The following is a 20,351-nucleotide window of genomic DNA, read 5'->3' on the forward strand; positions in this document are numbered from 1 at the left end:
CTGCCACTTTGCTGTACTCATTTATTAGCTCTAGTAGTTTTGCTGTGGATTTTTCAGGGTTGTCGACTATAGTATCACATCATCTGCTAACAGTGAGAGTTTTACTTCTTCTTTTCCAATTCTGCTGCCTCGTATTCCTTTTTCTTGTCTAATTACTCTGACTAGAATTTCCAACACAATGTTGAATAACTGTGGTGATAGTGGACACCCTTGTCTTGTTCCTGATCTTAGGGGGAAAGGTTACAGACTTTCCCTATTGAGGATGATGCTAGCTGTGGGTTTTTCATACATTTCCCTTTATCATTTTGAGGAAGTTCCCTTCTATTCCTATCCTTTGAAGTGTTTTCAACAGGAAAGGATGTTGAATCTTGTCAAATGCCTTCTCTGCATCAATCGAGATGATCATGTGGTACTTCTGCTTTGATTTGTTGATATCGTGTATTGAATTAATTGATTTTCTGATGTTGAACCATCCTTGCATACCTGGGATGAATCCTACCTGGTGGTGGTGTATAATTCTTTTAATGTGTTTCTGGATTTGATTTGCTAGAATTTTGTTGAGGATTTCTGCATCTATATTCATCAGCGAGATTGGTCTGTAGTTTTCTTTTTTTGTAATATCTTTGTCTGGCTTTGGTATAAGGGTGATGTAGGCTTTGTAAAATGAGTTAGGTAGCTTTCCCTCCTCTTCAATATTTTTGAACAGTCTGAGGAGGATTGGTACTAACTCTTTCTGTAATGTTTGGTAGAATTCACATGTGAAGCCATCTGGTCCTGGACTTTTCTTTTTGGGGAGCTCCTTAATGACTGATTCAATTTCTTTCCTTGTGATTGGTTTGTTGGGGTTGTCTATTTCTTCTTGAGTCAATGTTGGTTGTTCATGCCTTTCTAGAAAGTTGTCCATTTCATCTACACTGTCATATTTATTAGCATAAAGTTGTTCATAGTATCCTGTCATTGCTTACTTTATTTCTATGGGGTCAGTGGTTATATCTCCTCTTCCATTCCTGATCTTATTTATTTGCATCCTCTCTCTTCCTCTTTTTGTCAATCTTGCTAAGGTTCCCTCAATCTTACTGATTTTCTTATAGAACCAACTTCTGGTTTTGTTGATTTTCTCAATTGTTTTCATGTTTTCAATTTCATTCATTTCTGCTCTAATCTTTATTATTTCTTTCCTTTTGCTTGCTTTGGGGTTAGTTTGCTGTTCTTTCTCTAGTTTTTCCAAGTGGACAGTTAATTTCTCGATTTTTGCCCTTTCTTCTTTTTTGATATAGGCATTTTAGGGCAATGAATTTTCCTCTTAGCACTGCCTTTGCTGCACCCCATAAGTTTTGATATGTTGTGTATTCATTTTCATTTGCCTCGAGATATTTACTGATTTCTCTTGTAATTTCTTCCTGAACCCACTGGTTGTTTAAGAGCATGTTGTGTTGTTGAGCCTCCACATATTTGGTACTCTGCCTATTATTGATTTCCAACTTCATTCCTTTGTGATCTGAGAGAGTGTTCTGTATGATTTCAATCTTTTAAAATTTATTGAGACTTGCTTTGTGACCCAGCATATGCTCTATACTTGAGTATGATCCATGAGCACTTGAGGAAAAGGTGTATCCTGCTGTGGTGGGGTGTAATGTTCTATAAGTGTCTGTTAAGTCTAGCTCATTTATTGTATTATTCAAATTCTGTTTCTTTATTGATCCTCTATCTAGATGTTCTGTGCACTGATGAGAGTGGGGAATTGAAGTCTCCAACTATTATGGTAAATGTGTCAATTTCTCTTTTCAGTGTTTGCCTCATGTATTTGGAGCATTCTGGCTCGCTGCATAAATATTTATGATTGTTGAATTGTTCTGTTTATTAATACATAGAGTCCTTCTTTGTCTCTTTTAACTGTTTTACATTTGAAGTCTAATTTGTTGGATATTAGTATAGCTACTCCTGCTCTTTTCTGATTGTTATCTTCATGAAATATCTTTTCCCAACCTTTCGCTTCCAACCTATGTTTATCCTTGGGTCTAAGATGCGTCTCCTGTAGACAGCATATAGATGGGTCCTGCTTTTTAATCCATTCTGCCAGTCTATGTCTTTCGATTGGGGAGTTTAATATATTAACATTTAGTGTTATTCCTGTACCGGTAGTACTTTCTTCTACCATTTTGCCTTTTGGGTTTTATATGTCACATCTAATTTTTCTTCTTTTTACCTTTACTGAAAGTCTTCATTTCTACACTCTTCTCCACATCTCTCTGTCCTGTCTTTTCATATCTGCCCCTAGTGCTCCCTTTAGTATTTCTTGCAAAGCTGGTCTCTTGGTCACAAATTCTCTGATTTTTTTGCTTGAAAATATTTTAATTTCTCACTCATTTTTGAAGGACAATTTTGCTGGATATAGAATTCTTGGTTGGCAGTTTTTCTCTTTTAGTAATTTAAATATATCATCCCACTGTCTTCTCGCCTTCATGGTTTCTGCTGAGAAATCTACACATAGTCTTATTGGGCTTCCCCTGTATGTGATGGATTGCTTTGCTCTTGCTGCTTTCAAGATTCTCTCTTTCTCTTTGACCTCTGAAATTCTGATTAGTAAGTGTCTTGGAATACATCTACTTGGATCTATTCTCTTTGGGGTACGTTGCACTTCTTGGATCTTTAATTTTAAGTCTTTCATAAGAGTTGGGAAATTTTCAGTGATAATTTCCTCCATTAGTTTTTCTCCTCCTTTTCCCTTCTCTTCTCCTTCTGGGACACTCACAACACATATATTTGTGCGCTTCATATTATCATTCAATTCCCTGAGTCCCTCTCATATTTTTCCATTCTTTTCCCTATATTTTCTTTTGCTTGTCGGATTTCAGATGTTCCATCCTCCAGTTCACTAATTCTATCTTCTGCCTCTTGAAATCTAACACTGTAGGTTTCCATTTTTTTCATCTCTTCTACTGTGCCTTACATTCCCGTAAGTTCTGTGTTTTTTCAGACTTTTGATTTCTTCTTTTTGTTCTTTTCTTGCCTTCTTTATATCCTCCCTCAATTCACTGATTTGATTTTTGATGGTTTTCCATGTCTGTTCAAACATTCTGAATTAATTGTCTCAACTTCTGTATCTCACTTGAAGTATTGGTTTGTTCCTTTGTTCCATATCTTCAATTTTCCTAGTGTGATTTGTTATTTGTTGCTGGCATCTAGGCATTTAATTACCTTAATCTAGAGATTGTTTTCACTTCTTTTACCTAGGATTTACTTGCTGGATGAATATGGTGTCTGTCCGTTCTTTGACATTCAGTTCAGCTTATTCTGGATCACTAGCTTATGTTTTGTTTAACCGAGCAGCATTTTTCAGTTCTTGTTTTCTTGTTTCTTGCCCTGTCTGTATGGTGCCTTTTTTCCTCCACCCTTAGGAGAGTCTACTTAGGTGTTACAGACCCCAGCTAGATTTTCCCAGACCAAATTGGCCTCCTGTCAGGAGGAAAGAGTCTCCTGTGTCAGTTTTCCCTGAGGGTGAGACCCAGCAAGCAGGTTGAGAGACTTTCCTGTGAAGTCTCTGGGTTCTGTTTCTCTTATCCTGCCCAGTATGTGACACTTGTCTGCCTGCAGGTCCCACCAGCATAAGGTGATGCGATACCTTTAACTTTGGCAGACCCTCCCTGCTGGGGCATGGTGGAGACAGAGCAGAGGTTGTAGGCTGGTTTTAATGGCTTCCAATTACCAAGCCCTGTGGTCTGAATTCCTTGAGGGAGGAAGTCCACCTGAGTTGGGCCTCACCCCTCCCTTGGGGAAGGCACAGGCTCCAGACAAGCCCTCAAATGAGCTTGTTTTTGCCTATGCTTGGGGCAGTTGCAGTCTGAGAAGCCCTGCTGCTGTATCCAAAGGCAGTCAAGCCTCCATAGAAACAGAGCCACAAAAACCTCTGTTTCTTTTTTTCCTCATCCCTGACCCCTCTGCACCATGGCAAAAATTAGCAACCTCCACTTTGACGAGGTTCACCTGAGCCGGGGGCCTATTTTTAGTAGTCAGAACTTGTGAATTAATTCCACACTTGAAGCTTAGTTCCGCTCAGCCCCTGCTGTGGAACTCTTTCCTTCCCCTCTGAGAAGCAGCCTGCGGGGCAGGGGCACTGGCCACCAAGGCTCGAGGAATTCACGGTTCTTGGGGGACTCGCAGCCGGTCCAGTTGGTCCAGACTGGGGTACGCTGTGTGTCCTGTCACTGACGTGGCCCCAGGAGTTGTTCTGTACTGTTCCTGGTTATTTAGTAGCTGTTCTGGAGGATGAACTAAATCCATCACCTTGCTAAGCCACCATCTTGGCCTCAATTAGAATCTCTTCTTTTCTCCAAAATGTTTTCTCTTTTATAGGATTACAGTAAACTAATCAAGACCCACCCAAGTGGGTGTCTCCACCTAATCCAGTTTAACAATCACTCTTGATTGAGTCACATCTCCAGGGAGATGATTACACTTTCAAACATACAATACTGAATAGGGATTAGAAGAAACAGCTGCCTTTACAAAATGGGATTAGGATTAAAACATAGTTTTCTAGGGTACATAAATCATTTCAAACCAGCACAATGACATAATCCCCCTCCTTTCAAAAACCAGTACTACTTTCTCCAGAAAGCCTCCCATGATTTGTCCAAGCAAACCTCCAAATCCGCACAGCCACAGCGTGCTGTCTGTGCCCCTTTAATGTATGTTCATGTGTTAGCTACAGAACCTCACGAGACCTATAAGTGCAACCCTAGTACCCTATTCCTATTCCCATCCCAAGAGCACCCAGAAGTGCATCTTGTCCATAGGAACCGCCAAAAAAAACCTGTGGTGAATGAGTTACTTTATTTTTAAAAATATAGGTCAACCTCCAGGAAGATGGCCAGGTCGACTTCTAGGAAAATGGCCAAAAAGAGGAGCCCCAATTAGAGCTGCTCCACAGAAAAGTTAGAGAAGGGACAGGAGTGCGGCTGACCTGGGAGTGCCTTCTACCCCACATGGGGCAGCCCTGGTTGCAGAGGCCAAGGGACAGAGAGGCAGAATGCTGGAGCCTGGTGCAGAGGCACCGAGCCACAGGAGTGAACAGATGGGAATGCAGGACTAGTAAGTAAGTCAGGATGCGTTCCTTGGGTGTCCTACCCTCACCAGTGCAGTCCCGTGATCAGCGACTCACCCCATACTCCACGCACCCAAACCCTGTCACCTGCTCCCATTCCCCGCACTCCAGGTGCCCCCACCCCACCAGCCCCCAGTCCACATACCTGCCCCCCACCCCCACCCCAAGTGCAGCCCAACTCACCTCTCCTGCACCCCTCCCTGTTCCCTGTACGCTGTTACCAGTGCATAAAGGTTGTGGGCACTAACCTCCTTGATCTAGGCTACCCTCACCTACCACCCACAGTATCGCACAGACTCATCCTGCTCCCCCTCTGAGCTCTGTGTGTCAGTTTACAGCTCTCCTAGGCCCATGTATGCACATGGGCCTCCAATCACATCATTCAGCTCTGGGAACTGAATGCCCTAGAACCACACATGCACACGGCCCTTAACCACACTTCCCAACTCTGAGAAAGTGCTGACCTGTGCAGCTGGGTCACATCTGTCTCCAATCTATGAAGGCATAGTGCCGACCTGCTGCCACAGCTCTATGAACGCGCACAAAGGGCCCTATGCCTTAGACCAGCACATACCAGGGTTACGCCCTCAGATCGGTGCACCGGCACATCTACATCCTCCCTGGCCGTTGGGTGCCCACGTTCATACGCATGCACGTAACATCCCCAACCTGTACCTACACCTGCCCTGAAACAAATCACCGCACTGAGTGCCCCATCCCGTGCCCTGCTCCCTACTGTACAACCATCCTGCAAACACAAGGCCTCAGACTACTGAAAGAAATCAACTCCCAAAGTAAATCAATCAAGATATTTACATGCAATGAAGACAGCAGAAGATCACTAAGCAAATCACAATGAGACAGATACAGCCCTGCCTAATGACCAAATTAAAACACGAGAGACGTTGGACCAACTAATCAAAGATGATCATACAACTCTACTTAACAAAGTAAGTGGGACAGCAAATGTCATAAAGGAGATCAAGAAGACAGTAGAAGAGCACAAAGAGGAATCTGAAAGAATAAATGGAAAAACAGCAGATATCACAGAGATTAAAGACTCTACTGACTAAATAAAGAACATACTAGAGGCACACAACACCAGACTGGAAGAGACAGAAGAAAAAATAAGTGATATAGAGGGCAGGATAACTGACTGCAAAGACTCAAAACACAAATGGCAAAAAAGACAGAAAATTTGAATCAGATCTCAAGGAAATGACAGACAAAACAAAGTGTACACATACAAGAATCACTGGTGTCCCAGAAGGAGAAGAGAGGAGTAAAGGACTAGGAAGAGTAGTTGAGCATATAATGGGGAAAAACTTCCCAACCCCCATAAAGGACATAAATAAACAAGTCGAAGAAGCCAAATGAACTCCAAACAGAATAAATCCAAATAGGCCTTCCTCAAGGCACATACTAATCAGTCTTCAAATGTTGAAGAGAAGCAGAAAATCCTGAAAGTGGCAAGAGAAAAACAATTTACTATATACAAGGGAAACCACATGAGATTGAGTTCAGACTACTCAACTAGCAACCTGGAGGTAAGAAGGTAGTGGTATGGTATATTCAAGATCCTGAAAGAGAAAGTCTTCTAGCCAAGAATTCTGTACCCAGCCAAACTGTCCTTCAAAATTGGAGAGAGATTAAGGTTTTCACAATCAAGTCCGGAAAGAACTTTCAATAAGAGACTGGCCCTACAAGATATGCTAAAAGGAGTTCTGCTGGCTGAAAAAAAAAAACAAAAGATAGGAGACGGAGGTGTGGAGGAAGGCACAGAATTGACGAGAACCACTAAGGGTAATTTAAAGACTACAAAAAGAAAGATGGAAAAGAATATATAGATCTGAAAAATAAAATTAAAAAATAAGAGTGGAATCAAGAAACACATTTTCAGTAGTAACTTTGTTAACGGACTAAACTCACCAATTAAAAGATACAGACTGCCAGAAATGATTAAGAAACATAATCCAGCTATATGCCTCTTACAGGAGACTCTTCTTAGACACAAGGATACAAATAGACTGAAAGTGAAAGGATGGAAAAAGATTTTCCATGCAAGTTTTAACCAAAAGAAAGCAAGAGTAGCTATACTAATACTGGACAAAATAGACTTTAAATGTAAAGATATCATAAGAGACAAAGAAGGACACTATATACTAATTAAAGGGTCAATTCACCAAGAAGATACAACAATCATTAATGTTTATGCTCCCAATCAAAGAGCTCCAAAGTATACGAGACAGACATTGGCAAAACTGAAGGGAGCAAAAGATGTTTCAATAATAATAGAAGAAGACTTCAATATACCACTCTCCGCTATAGATAAAACAACCAGACAGAAGACCAACAAGGAAACAGAGAAGTTAAATAACTTAATAAATGAATTAGACCTAACAGACATACACAGGTCACTGCACCCCAAAGCACAAGGATATACATTCTTCTCCAGTGCTCATGGAACCCTGTCCAGGATAGATCATATGCTAGGGTACAAAACAGGCCTTTATAAATTTAAAAACACTGAAATTATTCAAAGCACTTTCTCTGATCACAATGGGTTGAAGCTGGATCTCAATAACCACCAAAGAACGAGAACATACTCAAATACATGGAGATTAAATAACACTCTTAAACAACCAGTGGGTCAAAGAAGAAATTGCTAGAGAAATCAGTAGCTATCCGGAGATGAATGAAAATGAGAATACAACTTATCAGAACTTATTTGATGTGGCAAAGGCTGTGTGCTGAGAGGGAAATTTATTGCCCTAAATGCCTATATTGAAAAACAAGAAAGAGCAAAAATCAAGACTGAACAGCACACCTGGAGGAACCTGAGAAAGAACAGCAAATAACCCCAAAGCGAACAGACAAGAAATAACAAAGATTAAAGCAGAGATAAATTAATGGGAGAACAAAAGAACAACAGAAAGAATCAACAAACCAAAAGTTAGTTCTTTGAGAAAATCAATAAAATTGATGGGCCACTAGCAAGACTGACAATGAAAAAAGAGAGGATGCAAATAAATAAAATCAGAAATGAGAAGGGGTGCGTTATCACAGACCCTGAAGAAATAAAAGAAATCATAAGAGGATACTATGAACAACTATATGCCAACAAACTAGACAACTTAGATGAAAATGGACAAATTCCTGGAGACACACAAACAAGCTACACTGACTCAGGAAGAAACAGAAAATCTCAACAAACCAATCACAAGTAAAGAGATTCAATTAGTCATCAAAAATCTTCCTACAAAGAAAAGCCCAGGATCAGATGGCTTCACAGGGGAATTTTATCAAACATTCCAAAAAGAACTAACAACGATCCGGCTCAAACTTTTCCAAAAAAACTGAGGAAAAAGGAACTCTACCTAACTCATTTTATGAAGACAATATCATTTTAATACCAAAACCGGACAAAGATGCTACACGAAAGGAAAACTACAAGCCAATCTTCCTAATGAAAACAGATGCAAAAATTCTCAATGACATATCAGCAAATCGAATCCAACGACACATTAAAAGAATTACACAATGTGACCAAGCAGGGTTTATACCAGGAATGCAAGGATTGTTCAATGCAAGAAAATCAATTAATGTAATGCAGCACATTAATAAACAGAAAGGGAAAAATCCCATGATCATTTCAATGCTGAAAAAGCATTTGACAAAATTCAGCATCCTTTTCTGATGAAAACACTCCAAAAGTTAGTAAACAAAGGTAACTACCTCAATATGATAAAGGGTATATATGAAAAACCAATAGTCAGTATCGTACTCACGGAGAGACACTAAGAAAGCTCTCCCTCTAACATCAGGGACAAGACAAGGATGCCCACAGCCACCACTATTATTCACCATTGTGCTAGAAGTTCTAGCTAGAGCCATGAGACAGGACAAAGAAAGGAAAGGCATTTAACTGGAAAGGGAGGAGTAAAATTCATTATTTGCAGATGATATGTACAACGAAGTGGGAGGATTAACACTCCCTGATTTAAAAACCTACTGTAAAGTCACAGTGGTCAAAACAACATGGTACTGGCACAAAGAGAACCACTGACCAATGGAATCAATCAAGAGTGCAGAACCACCAAATCTAAGGTCAACTGATTTTTTACAAAGCCCCCAAATCCTCTGGACTGAGACAAAACAGTCTTTTCAATAATTGGGCATGGAAGAACTGGATATCAATAACCAAAAGAATGAAAGAGGGCCCCTATCTTATACCCTACTTAAAAATTAACTCAAAGTGGATCAAACACTTAAATAAAAGAACTAGCACCATAAAGCTTCTAGAAGAAAATGTAAGGAAATATCTTCAAGACCTAGTAATAGGAGGTAGCTTCCCAAATTTTACACCCAAAGCACAAGCAACAAAAGAAAAAATAGATAAATGGGGAGTTCTCAAAATCAAATGTTTATGCACCTCAAAAGACTTCTTCAAAAAGGTGAGGAAGCAGCCAACTCAATGGGAGAAAATATTTGGAAATTACATATCGGACAAAGGTTTGATTTCCTGTATATACAAAGAAATCATACAACTCAACAACAAAAGAACAAACAACCCAATTATAATGTAGGCTAAAGATATCTATAGGCATTTTTCTGAGGATCAAATACAGATGGCTCAAAAGCACATGAAGAGACGCTCATTTTCACTGGCTATAAGGGAAATGCAGATCAAGACTACAATGAGATACTACCTCACACCTACAAGAATGGCTGCTATTAAACAAACAGGAAACTAAATGTTGGAAGGGATGGGGAGAAACTGGGACACTTATGCACTGCTGGTAGGAATGTATAATGGTGCAGCCACTATGGAAGATTGTTCAGCGGTTCCTTAGGAAACTAAATATCGAGTTGCCCTATGACCCAGCAATAGCACTTCTTGGTATATACTCAGAAGAGCTGAAACCAAGGACACAAATAAACATTTGCACACTGATGTTCACAGCAGCATTATTCACAATTGCCAAAAGATGGAAACAAACCAAGTGCCCATCAACAGACGAGTGGAACAACAAAATGCAGTATATACACAGGATGGAATATTATGCAGCAGTAAGACAAAATGATGTCCGAAGCACAGGACAAGACGGATGAGTCTTGAAGACATAATGCTGAGTGAAATTGGCCAGACACAAAGGATAGATACTGTATTATTCCAATTTTATGACCAGCATAAAGGTATAATCAGAGGCCTATAATACAGAATATAGGGGACTTAGAGATACATAGACGCTAGAGATGGGTGAACCGTTAGCTAATGAGGTTGAATTTCAATGTAAGGGAATAGACAGGAGTGAAGGTGGTTCTCTAGTGGGTCTGTAAGTAATATTACCACATTGAATATGAACAAGATTGAAACGGGTTGTTTAGACCTACGGGTCCCAGTGATTAACACTAGAAATACAAATTAGTTCTCGCAAAAACTACTTCAAAGATACGGTTTTTATACAAAGAATGTTTAAGTTTAGGGTACAGGGGGAAAACTGCTATTGCATGCTAGGAGCTATGTTCAAAAGGAAACCATCAGCACTACCACAGCAACAGCAAAGGTAAATAATGGGCAGAGGGACAAAAGTTAAGAGGAGGTGTAGATTTTCCATTTTGGTGAAGGTCTGTTTATTGGTTTTCTTTCTCTTGGGAACAATGAAATTATCTAAAATTGAGAGTGTTGATGGACTGTGGACTTTGGGCTCCATACATGATGCCCGATGAATGCAGGTGGCTGAAGGATGTACTGACAGAAATGTAGACAGGTGAACGATGGTGCATACTTATGAACGAAGGTTGTGCTGCTACAAAAAGGAACGTCATGAGGCATGCAACAATGTGAATGAACATGGTAGGACTTTCGATGAGACAAAATAAGCCAGAAACAAAAGAACAAGAATGGAATGGTCACCTCTAGAAAATGCTTATAAGAAAACAGGGGCCTAGATTGTAAGCTTTTAGAGCAGACACACTAAGTCTGGAATGGTGATTATTATTTCTGGATTCTGAGAGGTTGTTTTATATACATAACCTGATATTTAGAGATAAGAATTAAGCTGAAAAGGTTGGGGTTTAAAGTAATTCAGAACATAAGGGTAAGGAAGACAGTGTTTATATTTTAGAACCACACATACTCTTGGAGACCAATGGAAGAAAGGTTTATTTGGTCTAGAACTGAAATTTTCTGTAGTGCATAATCTAATTCAACCTGCATGTATAGCTCATTTGAACAAATGAAACACAGGGAGCCCAGAAAGAGGTCCTCTAATCCTGTATAGAATACTGTAATGCCTATATACATCCTAGGCATATTAAGCAGATAAGAAAAAAGTATTGGCAAAGTCCTCTAAGGGAGGGAAGAAAGAATACGGAAGCTTTAAACCTTACTATCAGGGAATCCCCTGATACCGTGTCAAACTTTAGGGACACCCAAATCCATAGGCCACACCCTCGAGCATGAGGTTTACTCTTGTGGAGCTTACGTAGGTAGCGGAGAAGCTTAGCCTACCTATAGTTGTGCCTAAGAGCTACATCTATCTCAAGGACCTCTGCTATCACTCAGATGGGGCCTCAGTCTCTCTAAGCCCAACTCTGCAAGTGAAATCACTGCCTTCCCCCCTACATGGGACATGACATTCAGGGGTGAAAAATTCTCTGGCACCGTGGGAGATGACTCCCAGGGATGAATCCAGACCTGGCAACGTGGGATCAACAATTCCATCCTGACCAAAAGGGGGATAAAAAGTGTAATTATTTAAGTATCAGTGGCACAGAGAAGTAGGTTGCTCTTACAACCCTCAATTAGACCTTGCTACCTATCATAACCTGCCAACTCCTAATCAGGACCATGCCAGCCAATCCTAAAAAAACACCCAGGACAATATATGATTCTACAAGGGTTCCATGCACTAGAATAACTTTCCAGAAACTTATAACCTCCAGATGGGTCCCTTGTCCAGATTAAGTCCTGAAACCTAGACAGCCTCTCCAGGACATCAGAGAGTTTCATCTCCCTACCCCATATGAGTGACAGACCCTTCCAATATGAAAAATTTAGAATTGTCATAGCCCAAACACCCCTAAAGAGAGGTACACAAAGACCAAAGGTGATGGTGGAATTATACAGAGAATTATACATATTCATTTACAAATGAATATGAATGCTGAATCATTAAATTGATATCTCTTTTAGTCTCCAGTATCTTAGAGCAGCTAGAAGTAAAAACCTAAAATTGTAGAATTACAACCCATATCAAACTCTGAAATATGTTCAACAACTAATTGTGGTGCTGTGCTTTGAAATGTATAGCTTTTTTGTATATGCTATTTTTCACCAAAAAAAAGGGAAAAAAGTTGATTGTGATGATAAAAAAATATTTAAGCCCTCTTAAAAAAATATTTAAGCACTCTAGCCTCCTATATTCTGGAGCAGCTAGAAAGAAAAATACAAGAGGATTGTACAGTAGCCCATGACAAACTCTGGGATCTGTCCTGTAACTAAATGTTGAAGAGTGCTTTGAAAACAATTACTTTTTATTTCTTTGCTTTGTATATGTTATACTATACAATAAAAAAGTTTAAAAAATATATAGCACAATGAATTAGGTCCTTCTCAAACTAAAACATTAAGCACATTGATTCTGGATTCCTACCCTCACATGAACATTAGTCCTATAGAATGTCATCCGGTACCACAAGCCCAGACAAAAACTGCTGCTACTCAGTGAAACCACCTAGCCTACAGTGGTTTATTGCAAGGAATAAAGGAAAATAAATGAGACAACTCTAAGTCACATAGTAAAAACTGCTTTTATATATACTCTATTGCTTACAAGAGTGTGTCATTTTTTAAAGTGAGATTTATTAAGGCATAATACAGAGAGAAAAAAATCCACCATTTCAAGACAGATAGTTGAATGAATTTTGACAAATACATATAGTCATGTAACCATCACCACAATCAAGATATAGAAGATTCCATTGTCCATAGAAGTTCTCAAGTGTCTCTCTGTAGTCAAATCCTTCAGCACCTTTAAGCACTTGCAACCAACTATATGTTTTCTGGACCTTTAATTTTGCCTTTTTCATGAAGTCCTTTAAATGGAATCAAACAGTTTATGAAGCCTTTAAAACTCCCTTATTTTAGTTAGCAGAATGCATCTGAGATTCACTTCCACGACTGCATGTACCAGGTTATCCTTTTGCATTGTCTGATTGTGTTCCATCGTATGGTTGTGCCACAGTCTGTTTACCATTCACCAGCTGAAGGTCACGGGGTTGTTTCCATTTCTGGCAAATACAACTAAAGTCACTATGAACATTCTTGTACAAATTATTGTGTAGGCATAGGTTTTCATTTCTCTTGGGGAAATAAATATCTATGACTGGATCGCAAATATATGCTCAATTTCCTAAGAAACACCTAAACCACTTTCTAAAGCAGCTGTGAGATTTTTGCCTTCAAAACCAGAGGCGTGCTCCAGGCCCTGACATCGCCGTGTGTCCCCGTGGCTCCTGCAAACAGCTCCTAACATCAGCGAGCCTTTCGTGTCTTTATTTGCCATCCATACAGCTTCTTCAGTGAAGTGACTTTACAAAACTTTTCCCCATTTTTAAAGTTGTCTTCTTATTGAGTTACAGATCTTTATACATTCTGAATACGAGTCCTTTATCTGATGAGTATTGCAAATATTTTCTCCGAGTCTCTGCTGTTTTCATTTTTTTAATATTTTTAAAGAGCTTAATTTTGATGACCTCTAGTTTATGTTTTCTTTTGTAATTCACATGCTTTTTGCGTCCTAAAAAGTCAACAGATTTTCCCCTATGTTTTCTTCTAGAAGTTTTATAATTTCAGATTTTATATTTATGTCTGCGGTCCACTTTGAGTGACTTTCTATAAATGGTATTGAGTAATGAGTCGAGGTTTACTGTTTTTCACACGGCCATCCAATTGTCCCAGCACTACGTGTTGAAAAGACTCTCCCTCCTTCCCCAGAATTTTCTTGGCACCTTTAAGGAAAATCAATTGGCCATTTATATGCAGATTTATTTCTGGACACTCCTTACCACACTGTCTGGCTTACCACAGCAGGAACATTTTCATAGGAAAGACAATTCTCAAAACCTAAGACGTCGGTATACTTGTCAAGGCACTACTGATTTTATTTTTATTGAGATGATATTCACATAATATAAAATTAATGATTTTAAAGTGAACAAGTCAATGGCACTTTGTACATTTATGGTGTTGTGCAACTATCAAATCTATCTAACTTTCCAAAACATTTTCATCACCCCAAAAGGAAATCCCATACTCAGCAAGCAGTTGCCCCCATTCCTTCCTTCCCCCAGCCCTGCAGAACCACACGTCTGCATCCCACTCAACAGACTTCACCATCCTGGGTATTTCGCTTCAGTGGAACCACACCATACGTGCACATTCTCTGGCTTCTTTCACTGAGTGTGATGTTTCCGACGTTCGTCCACACTGAAGCGTGTATGAGAACTCCATCTTTTTGGATGGCTGAGTAACAATCCACTGCACGGAGGGACCACGACTTGCTCATCTATCTGCTCATCTGCCAACGGACACTTGGGCTGTGTCTGCCTTTTGGCTCTTGTGCTGTGAACATGTGTGTCCATGTATTTCTCTGAATACCTCAGTTCACTGAGTCATGTAGTACTTCTAAGTACTCCTAAGTTTAACTTTTACGGAACCACAAAACTGTTTCACAGTGGCTGCACTATTTCACATTCCACCAGCAATGCATGAGGGTTCCAATTTCTTCACATTTTGGCCAACAGTTGTTATTTTCCTTTTTTTTTTAAATAGCTCTCCTACTGGGTGTGAAGTGGCATCTCATTATGGTTTGGGGCAATTCTGATTTTAAAACAATGTTTACTGTCACTCAGAGTACAATCCCTTTAGGTCTGTACCTAAATTGAAAATTGGAAAATATATTCAAAACTCAAAACTTTATTAAAAAAATTAATGTCAAAGTTTATTTTTATTGTGAAATATTGAGGAAAAGCAGGTGGCCTGATGCTTTAATATATCTTCTGATTACCTCCCCAGTTTCCCATTTTGATCCTGTGCTCGGGGGCTGCATATCTCCACATGTCTGCTCAAGTTCTTTCCCTTTACCCAGGTGTGGCCCCTCACCTGCTTTGCACAGGTAGAGTCTAGACCTTACAGAGAACCCGGCTACTCCATCTCCTGTGACACCCCACCCGCCGCACACACCCCAGCAAAGTGCAAGAAAGCATGTCACCACACTCGCATGATGCTAAACCTCCTCCAACACGATCCCCCACCCCCACCCACACGAGCAACTGCTCTCCGTCCTCTCTGGCCCCACACATAGGCAGGAGCACATCGTGCGCACCTCTAACAAATGAATCAGTGATGCATCCTCTCATCCCACCTAACTCTACTCTGAAAGTTGTTCCTTAGGGGAAGTTTTTCAAGATAAATACACCAGAAACTCATTTTTTCACTTTATCAAAAAGTACAAAACAGAAACATCCTCCAAACACCTGAATATTTCTGAAACTACCATACTGATGAGCTACTTAATTATTTCATCAAGTTCAAACTAGATTAGTAGTTATTTTTTCACCAATAGAGTATTAAACATGCAAATAATTTCCCCAAGAGCAATAATTTATGGAACTCACAGTCAAAGCCCCAGGTGCCACTGGCGAAGCAAGACGCTTGTTAATAGACTGGAAGGTGGCAGCAGGGACACCCGCCATGGTATTCACTATGACATTGCCACTCACGCTGCCTGCAGAGAAAAGACATCTGTCAGGTAAGAGGGCCAGGAACAAAACGAGTTTCTTATTTGAGCATTCGTGTACTCTTCTTACCTGCTGGAAGGCTTGTCCCAGTAACTGAGGTCTTAATGGCTCCTGCCTGTTCAGAAAGAAAATTCGTGTGAGGGGTGTTTGTCAAGATCTCCCTGCTCACACCCTTGACAGGCTTTCCACTTCACTGAGAATCCTACCCCACCTCTTGACTGTGGTTCCAAGGCCACCCCAAGCCTCATGCCAGACCACTCTGCCTTGCCATTCTGCAGCCCCAGCCACGGTGGGCTTTCGGAACCCCACAGTGGCCGTTCGCCATTCTCTCATTATGAACAGCTTGTCAGGCCTGAGCTAAACGCCCTCTGAAAGGCCCCTCCTACGCACACAGCCCTGCCTCAACACCGTGTTTTCTTCTGTTGACATCCAGATGACCAGGCTTCACCAGCTGCTTGCTGACACGGGAATGCCAGCTCAAGGGGAGCAACACCATAACCATCTTCCTTGCACCCTTGCGCCAATTCAAAATACAACTTTTGAATGAATGAGGACCCCACTATAGAAAACTCAATTTTTACAAAAACACAGCTGAGGAAATGGTTCTGCATAATAATTACTTTTGTGCTTGGCTAATGGTCCAAAGTAATAGCTTCACCAGCTGAACTTCTCATAAGATATCATATGAGATTCTCAAATGACTTCAATTAGTGTCTAATAGAAAAGAACATCTACACAAGTGGACACAGCAAAAGAGTATACCAAATGGGGGTGGAGAGACCACGGGGTTTGGAAGGCCATAATTCTGCCTTTCTTTTCCTTACATTTTTCATGTATTTTACAACTTTCTATAATGGACATGGAGTAGACTTAAGGCATGTGCATAAGCACACGTGAACATATTTTAAGGAAAAGGAGATCAGAGTCAGGAGAAGAATGCTTATTTTAGCACTTGTTTGCATATCATCACAAAGTATCTGCTCTCTAAGTTTGAAGGAAAAAAAGAAGGTGACGTCCTCATAGTTAAGTTTTATAAAATTATGTCTTTCTAATTTCAAACTTCCCAATCAACCTCCACTAACAAGTGCAATTAATCTCCCAAATTATTCGCAAAAATAATTAAGCCCACAAAAGGTCTGGGGGACAGAGATGGCAGGGTATGGGTAAAAACACAGTTTTGCTAGGGAAAAAATTCAGCCTTTGTCATGTTTCCTCAAAGGGGGGAGTTTGGAGGCTGGAAAGACGATAGAAATTCCAACAGGTAACAGTTTAACAAAATGCATTTCACCCGCATGCCACTGTGATGGTTCTACACTGGTGACTGCCTCGAGATACGCTCCCCACTTCCGGGGGCAGAAACCCCTTCTCACCAGCACGGCCGCGCTGCCCACTGTCGTTATTGCAGGCTGCACCTTCGGCTGGGGCTGGACGGGCTGGGCCTGGGCCTGGGCCTGGGCCTGGGGCTGGGGCACAGGTTGGGCCTGGACCTGGGCCTGTGGTGCTGCGGCTGGCTGCCCAGCTGGCTGCTGGCTGGCTGCCGGCTGGGGCTGCGGGAGCGGTGGTGGTGGCGGCGGCTGTTGTGGTGGCTGCTGCTGCTGCTGGGGAGGTGGGGCCACCGCGGGCTGCTGGGCCTTCTGCTGGTCAGCCAAAGCCTAGCACCATCAGAAAGGAAGAAAGGACATGGCGGTGAGGTGTGAGACACCCCCAACCTTGTGTACACTTAAATGCAGCCTTACTCAAGAGATGAGCTGCAACCGACTAACGTTTAAAGTTTTTCCACCACAAACAAAAAGGCCAAGATGCCCAAGATTTCACACCTTTTTCTCCTTTGCAATTCGTTCTGCACGAAGAGATGCAACCTGAATAGGAGGCAGGGGCTTGTCGTAGTTAATTCCACTGAAAGACAAAAGCAAAACAGGAAAAATAAATATGCAAGCCTCAAAGCAGACCAAGAGTCTAGAAATCCAAGCCCTCCTTCCCCAAGCTGCTAGGCGTTGGGTGCAGCATTTCATCACCGCCAAAGGCAAGGGCAGCCTTGGCATGACGGTGGTGTCTCCAGGCTGGCTCCAGGATGGGAGCCGAGAAGAAAGCGGAGTGAAGGCTGCAAGTGGTCAGTCCAAGGCCATCCCCCCCATGCCCTCCCTTCTGCGAGTACATGCCTGGCAGGAAAGCAGGTGGGGCCTGGAGCTTGCACACTGCAGCAGCACTAGGGCGTGCTGGGAACATGAGGTGCCCCAGAATGGTACTGGCACGAAAGTCGTTCAGCACAGCGCATGGGCACACTCAACTTACAGCTGATGACCAGACCCTTCTACCCAGCACGTCTGACCTGCAGATGCATTCTCGCCCTGATCCCCACTCTCCCACGGCTGACTGCTGAGGGCAGCTGCCTTGTCCCAGCCTGCAGCCTCTCCGAATCGGGAAGGATGTGGGTCCCTCAGGCCCAGCACCGCTCCATCTGCCTTTTCCCTGCTACTGAGCCCCTGCTCCGGGCCTGAGCACCTCCATCCAGGCCCACCACGTTTCCTCGTAACTGCTCCCTACCAACCTTCATAATTCCTCCCCACCCTCCTGCATCACCACGCGATTGAGGCCCGGTTCCACCCCCGCCAGCACACTTACCCCAGCTCACCAGCTTGCCTGCTTCTGGTATGATCATCCCACCCATCTCTGAGCTCAGCAAATGTCCAATCCATTCAGCCCTCATGTGCACCAGCCCCTCCTTCCCTCCCTCATCCTGCTGGAATCTAGGCTGGTTCCATCAAGAACCACCCTTTAAAAGCCCTCACTTTCCTCAGTCCCAGCATCTCTCGGGCACAATCGCACAGCAAAGTAAGGCCAACCATGGCTCTGTGTGGGCTGCCTGCCTGGGGCCGGGGAAGCCACAGCCCTGCACCCCAACAGGGTCCTGGCAGCTCAGTCCCGAGTCAACATCACTAATGCACACCTCTCAACCACCTTCCCCCACTCAGCGGAGGGCCCAGTCTCCCACTTCTATGGGCAGGACGACCCCTACTTCGCTGTGAGCTTCATACTCAGACCCGATTCACATGTGCCTAAACGGAGCTGGTGCAGGGTCCTGGAAGACCAGGCCCCTGCACCAGCACCCACACATAGTCAGGTCTCTCTACCACCAATGCACCAAGCAGCATTGCCTCAGCACCAAGCCCTCCTCCAGACCCCCTTCTCTTACTACTACCCTGTACTACTTGGCTGAAGAAGTTTCTCTTGCCTCATCCCCGAGCATGGGAAATCCCTCTGTCACGAACCCCCAGAACTGCCTTACGTTTACCTCTAATGTACTTTGGAAAACTGTCTATTGTTCCATAAGTATTGTCTTCATGTGTGTCTCTCCCACTAGGTAGAGAAGAGGACAGGAACTGTGCCCGTCCATACTGAGTTCCCCAGACCCAGCAGGGTGCCAGGCATGCGGCTTGTCACCAATATTAGGGGGCAAGACAGTCCAAGGCCCCGACTGGCAGGTGTTTATTCCACACCTGCTCTGAGGCTCCAGGCTCTAGGGGAGGCAGGGGGTTGGGGGCACAATAAACAAATCCAGTAAAGACACTGCATGCCATCAAGAAAAACAGAGCAGTGCAGGGTTGCGATTTCAAACAGGGCAGCAATGGAAAGCCTCACACCTGAGTGAAGGCCGTGGGGGCACGGGGTGGTGGTGAAGGATGAGCCATGCAGATGTCTAGGGGAGACCACTGCAAACAGAGTGACCAGCCAAAGCAAAGCCTTGAGCAAGGGCTGCTGTCACCCTCCAGGAGCCTCCAGGATGGCTAAGAAGGAGGGGCCAGAAGGGAGGCTGTAGAGAGGCCAGAGAGGCCCAATCCCTAGAGCTCTGCCCAGCCCCAGGGCCTGGGCTCCTACCCAGAGTGAGGTAGGCAGTGAGAAGCGATATGGTCAGGCTCATGTTGAAAAGGATCCCTCTGGCGGCGAGAATGCAAAGAGACTGCAGAGGCTCAAGGAGGAAAGCAGGGAGCTAGTAAGGAAGCAACCACACGATTTGAGAGATAATGGCTTAAACCAGAGGTGGTGACTATACTCTGAATACATACTTTTCCCCAATCTTCTATTATTAAAAAAAAGCCAAACATACAAAACTGGGAGGAACTATGTAGCAAACACCCATATAGCCACCACTTATATTATAAATTGATATTTTGCTTCATCATATCTACCCAACTCTCTACCCATCCATCAACTCATCTTTTATTTTTCCTCTGATGCATTTCAAAGCGAGAATGCTTAACCCTGAACTGAATATATTTTGGGGCCAAGCCAAAAGAGTTTTTGACATGTTGGAGTAGAGAGTGACAAAGGGAGGGTAAAGCTCCCCTGGTAGCTCCCAGAGCCCTGCACACTCCTCCATTGCACTCGCTGTGCTGTTTCACCTCTTTTCCACCAGATCCTAAACAGGGACAAGATCGACCTT

The 20,351-nt window shown here is 42.5% G+C and overlaps 1 protein-coding gene across 1 annotated transcript in view; it reads right to left on the minus strand.

The window, feature by feature from the left end:
• EP400 (E1A binding protein p400) overlaps positions 1-20,351 on the minus strand; it is a 194,152-nt gene that overhangs the window by 23,805 nt on the left and 149,996 nt on the right. The window contains 4 exon segments of the mRNA XM_077159524.1: positions 15,788-15,897; positions 15,980-16,025; positions 17,281-17,562; positions 17,728-17,806. Of these exon segments, the coding sequence (XP_077015639.1) occupies positions 15,788-15,897; positions 15,980-16,025; positions 17,281-17,562; positions 17,728-17,806 (517 nt within the window).

This window comes from Tamandua tetradactyla, chromosome 5, assembly GCF_023851605.1.
Source record: "Tamandua tetradactyla isolate mTamTet1 chromosome 5, mTamTet1.pri, whole genome shotgun sequence".
In the NCBI taxonomy this organism is placed as follows: Eukaryota; Metazoa; Chordata; class Mammalia; order Pilosa; family Myrmecophagidae; genus Tamandua; species Tamandua tetradactyla.